The sequence below is a fragment of the Pseudochaenichthys georgianus genome, chromosome 1 (genome assembly GCF_902827115.2).
Source record: "Pseudochaenichthys georgianus chromosome 1, fPseGeo1.2, whole genome shotgun sequence".
NCBI classification, from domain to species: Eukaryota; Metazoa; Chordata; class Actinopteri; order Perciformes; family Channichthyidae; genus Pseudochaenichthys; species Pseudochaenichthys georgianus.
In genome coordinates, this window is record NC_047503.1 from 44,796,107 (window position 1) to 44,801,490 (window position 5,384).

Genomic DNA, 5,384 nt, shown 5'->3' on the forward strand with positions numbered 1-5,384 from the left:
CTGCTGAATCTCTCCACTCCTCTTCTGACTGGCGGTAGAGGGCCACTGATGAACACCTCTGCATTTGAGAGCTGACAGTTTCCAACAGACATTTAAAGTCTTTTTTCAGCACTTCTGACTCTTGTTTCACAACATCATTTGTTCCAATGTGCAGTACCACATTCTTCACAGTCGGATGTTCAGCCCCAATATGCAGGATCTTCTCAGCCAAGTCAGAGATCATATCCTTGGGAAAACAGAGTACTTTAGTGTTGTTCTTACTACACAGACTTTTTACATATCTTGCTTTAGATACTTACAAGCTGATTCTGAAAGAGGATATTCTAGGAAAATAAATGTCACATGTATTTATTAAGCTGATTAACAATGTGAGTCAGGCAGCAATAAGATATTTAACAACACCATAAATCCCGTTTTTAAAAAGGTACAGGCTTGCAGCATTCAAGACTTCACAACACAGTAACAATTCATTATTACAAAACCAAAAGGGCTTTTTTCAATATATTTATACATCGCATTACGGTCAATGTATTTACATAATGAGTGCTTTTACTTTTGGTACTTTAAGTATATTTTGATGCCAATAATATTATATTTTTAGTTGAGTAAGATTTTGAATACAGGGATTTTAATTGTAACAGAGTATTCCTGAACTGTGGTATCTCTACTTGTACTTAAAGGTGGGTAAGTTTGAGAAACCGGCTTGAGTGCGCTGGAATTTGAAAATACACAACCGGAAAAAATCTGCCACTTCCTTACAGAGCCCCTCCTCCAACACACACGAGGCACCCTCGCTGCGAGGGGGACCCAAGTTCCCATCAGCAAAAACACGTGGGTTTGCTATCCTGGCTCCAAAATGGTGGAATGAGCTCCCCATTGAAATCAGGACCGCAGAAAGCTTACACACCTTCCGGCGCAGACTGAAAACTCATCTCTTTCGACTCCACTTCGAGCGATAGAATGACTAACAAAGAACTGCTAACAGAGCACTTATATACTAATAAAGGACTGGCTTATCTAAAGCCAGTTGAGTAGCACTTGAAACGATTGGCTCTTTGAAACCTGATGTTCTTATATGATTCTGTTTTCTTCAAGGTTGTGTCTTCCTGGTCGAATGTACTTATTGTAAGTCGCTTTGAATAAAAGCGTCAGCTAAATGCAATGTAATGTAATGTAACGAACGCGCACATGACCAATGAGGGCACGAGATAAGTTTGTGCACAGATGGAAGGCTGACAGGCAGGTAGGCCATCCAGTTATTTTAGCCGGGCCGGCTGATTGGTCGTGCTTTTTACAGTACTACGGCTTCCACAGATGACATTTTTTTGTCAAAGCACTTAATATATTCATTGCTATCGGGATGTTAAGAGCATTCCATGGAATATAACAAAAAGTGTATCTCGAGCCGGTTTCTCAAACGTACCTACCCCACCTTTAAGTACAAGAGTGCTTTTTCCACCTCTGCAGTTCAAGCCTTACAACTCAATTGTCACGGGAGTAGCGACACTGGGCCAAAGGACCACCAAGCGGAGACTTCATCTCAAAAGGGGGACCACAGAAGTTGTTAAAAACATTTGTTTACATTACTGAGAGCAAAATGTAGTGTAACTCTAAATTAAATGAAACAAAATCAAACGGGGTGGAAACCAGGAGACAGAGACTTACTGATGGCCACCAGCTTACAGTATACGTATGTATGTAAAAGTCAGCTGATCTGAGGCCTGTTCAGAGAACGCTGTCACAAATGTCTCAGATGATTCAGCAGCATGTCTCTCTTAAAACTTTGTCAAATAAGGGCATGTGTCACTCAAAGGGTTTGGCAATGGTTCCCTGTGTCTCTATAAAAACTAATGTTTCTTCTTACTGTATTCACTGCAGTGGCCCCTTCACTCACAGCACAGAGAAGACAACAGAAGAACTAGAGAGAATCTCACAGACATCTCATTCTCTAACAAAGGAGGTAAAAGATTTTCACTTGGCTGTATTTAGCTTTATTCTTTGCATTTAGTGATTTAGTCAGAGCCAATGTTTTCACCAAAGTGTTTATACTTTAGTTAATATAAAATGCTGGCTTATGATTTAAAGTGAGGTTCATTTAGAGACTGATTCTAACCCACAAAACTAGTCCTAAATTGGCCAAGCATTTTTAAAACTATTTTCTGCATATGCTAATTAATGGTAATTAATGCAACTTATGCCAATTGTGCAAATTGCCCAACATATGCAAGTTAGCATGCAGCAGTTTTTATGTGCTGGGGACCCGTACTTAACATTTCTAACATAAAACGTTGGGGTAATAATTATGTCCAGGTTCACAATAGGAGTCTATGAGCTGGCAAACAGACTATAAATAATGATATTGTTTGTTAAACACACTAATAGAGCTGATCTGTGTGCAGATGGCTGGCCTGTGCTGGATGGCAGTGATGCTGACCGTCCTCCTGTCTGCTGGAGACAGGGCGGATGCTGTGGACAGTGCGGACGCTGTGGACCTGGAAACACTTGCCTCATACGTAAATCAAATCAGTGCAATGTGAGTCGCTTTCTGAATCTTTCGCTGAAAATCACTCTTATTACTTCTTCGAGACAAAGCAATGGTCTGTGCTATGCAGGATGTTGTTACGATGATTAGAAAGCACTTATAAAGTAAGGCGGTTATATCATCATATCATGGTTACCTGACATGAAGAGCAGTGCAAAGAATGTGTCTGGATCTGTCCTTTGTGTATAAATACAGAAACTGCAAATGGAAACACGCAGGTACCTCGGCTATGAACATGTGTTTCTAATAAAAAGAGGGCTGATCCAGATAATTTCCTTTTATTTATAACAAATGTGCTAGGAGTAAGATGCAGCTTTTATCAACGTTAATACAATACGATAAGACTTCATTGTCATGTCAAATCTGACATTTTTATTTGTCTTGCAACTTGTTCAAGAGCCTCTAACATATTTGACCTGGATTTAACTCTGGTGCCAAAGGAGTGCTTCAGTCTAACTTTATTAAATATGAACATACTCTAAACACACTGCAAGAGAATACTAACAAAAGCTGTTCTGGTAGTTGGTACTGTATTACAATTTAAACATTACACCCTTTCGTCTCAGTATACCTATAGCAACTTAAAACCTGCAGAAATATAGCAACTGCTTTCAGTATTTATGTAGCTCAGTTTTACTAAAAATGTTTTAGATATTGCCAAACTCCGACCAGAATACCCCAAAGACAAAGCTAAGAAATCCATGCATTCATTTGTTTAAGGGTAACAGAATTGGAAATGAACTTAAAATCCACCTTAGAGCCTTTTGCAGGACAAAGCTTAAGAAAGTCTGCATCTCCACAGAGTGACTGGGGCCACCTAGTGTATCATCTAGGTTACTGCTTTAAACATGCATGTATCAAACAGCAGTACATTTTGTGTTGTACTGAAAGATCTATGATGCATGATGGGATGTTTTTCCTTTGACAGGTACGGAACCCATGGCACGTATTGTCTGGCTGTAAGCATCCCATTACCAGAAATGAACAGGAACAAAAACAAGAAAACCTTCCTAGAGGACCTCTTGAAGAAAAGTGATCCTGTTAAGAGAGTGAAGGATAAGCTCGACAAAGACGAGGTGTACGTCGGGACGAGGGTGGTCGCATCCAAGTTCCATGAGGAAGGTCAAAACGCAGAGTCTCGTGTTGTGGACAAGTTGGTCACTTTGTTCAATAACGAAGTAAATAAAGCTCAAGATATGTTGCTTTTCTATGCTGTTGCCACCCCATGTGGAAAATGTTTACAAATAGGAACTACCAGAAGTAACCTCGATAGGTACAATCAAATACGTCTATGGCAGAGTTACGCTGCTGTGTTTTCTGAAGTATTCCAACCAAGAGATCAAAAAGATAGAATTCCTGATGTTAAAATGAGAGCTGCCATTCAGGCCTTCGGGAATTACCAGGGCCCCCGAGGTCAAATCGGTCTAGACCACTTATTCCGTTGTATGAAACCTGAAGGATCCAAATGGATGGTGTGCATCAGTTGTGACAATGGTAATCAAGTTGCACACCAGTGTTTTTCAGATGAAGACGAGCCTGGTCCCAGCCAAAACCAGCCTTCCACTTAACTCACACAGTCTTCCTCTCAACTCAAACAGTCTTCCTCCCAACTCAAACAGTCTTCCTCTCAACTCAACCAGCCCTCCTCTCACCTCAACCAGCCTCAACAAGGCCTAGTTCCTCCTCACAAAGGGGAGTCAGTGGAGGCTGGCAGGTTGCGGGCGGAGGAAAGCACGGCAACAAATAAAAATAAAGGGCGTTAACCTTTGAGTAAAATAGACCCTTTTTGCTTTAACAAGACTAAGAGCATTTCCATTTCTCAGTCTTCAAATAGTAGATTCCTTTCTTTGCATTATCTTGCATTTATGTAGCGCTCACAGGAGATTGTCAGTGGAGGAGGCAAGGAAGAGACATGAGGAGAGAGGAGTCGAGGCAACAGGCAGAAATAAAAGCTTCTTCATCTATGTATTGTGTTGCTATACCGCTGTATTTCCCATCTCTCTAATAAATCACCTTTTCTCTCTTTGAAATTATTGTTTCATGTTTCTTGCCAAAAATAAAGACCAATTCAAATCGAATGTTTGGTTTAGGTACAATTAGGTTCCGCTCAATTCAAACTAAAGCAATGTCTCCTTTGGGTTGGCTTATTTGAAGCTTCAGTACATGCACCTCTCTTGTTATTCTGATTGTTTATCTTCATGGTTTGTTGCAAGGTGCATCGGATAAAAGTGTCAGCTACAGTGGCGAGCCGTGACTTTTATACCTAGGCCCTCTGACCTCGAAAAAAAGAAGAGATATTAGGTCACAGCGGAATATCAAAACAGAGGCCCGGGGTGCAAAACGCATCAATGACAGCGACCCTCTACCACACAGAACAACACCATTTATATAAATGCCTATCATGACAGGGCACCCACAGCCAAGTAACAATTACAAATGAATTAAGTCGGCACGGCGGCCCACATTGAAAATGACTTAGGCCTACCTTTGATGATCAAATCACTGAAACACAAAGTCCATCCTCCTGTCCTTTTGGATGAAGCACTTGCGGGTCATTCAGCTGATCCTTTGCCACTCCAGTTTATCATTGTAACTCAATCTTGAAAATGACTCGGTTAATAATTTCGCAACGATGTCATCACTATCACTGAAGTGAGCCATCATGAACGAACTTATGCTAATTATAAATATATCGATCATAAATATATCGTTTAGATTTATGATTCGAAAATAATAATAATAATAATAATAATAAAAGTAGGGTAGACATGTGGATATTATCCGTCTGAACAAAACGTGCATTTATCTAACAGGTTCGTTTTCCACAGATCTTATTTCCAGC

The 5,384-nt window shown here is 40.3% G+C and overlaps 1 protein-coding gene across 1 annotated transcript; it reads left to right on the forward strand.

Moving 5' to 3' along the window:
- Positions 1-1,881: 1,881 nt before the first annotated feature.
- Positions 1,882-4,219, forward strand: LOC117450854 (uncharacterized). The gene is made up of 4 exons (XM_071204154.1): positions 1,882-1,960; positions 2,400-2,533; positions 3,471-3,695; positions 4,141-4,219. The coding sequence occupies exons 2-4, from the start codon at positions 2,400-2,402 to the stop codon at positions 4,217-4,219; spliced, it is 438 nt and encodes a 145-aa protein (XP_071060255.1). The 5' UTR covers positions 1,882-1,960.
- The last annotated feature ends 1,165 nt before the right edge of the window (positions 4,220-5,384 follow it).

Excerpts from the sequence above, each read along its gene's own strand:
- LOC117450854 (XM_071204154.1), top strand. The coding sequence starts at position 2,400 with ATGGCTGGCCTGTGCTGGATGGCAGTGATGCTGACCGTCCTCCTGTCT. Across the intron at positions 2,534-3,470 it reads GTAAATCAAATCAGTGCAAT|GTACGGAACCCATGGCACGT; the intron begins GTGAGTCGCTTT and ends TTCCTTTGACAG. Across the intron at positions 3,696-4,140 it reads GAGTCTCGTGTTGTGGACAA|TCTTCCTCCCAACTCAAACA; the intron begins GTTGGTCACTTT and ends CAACTCAAACAG.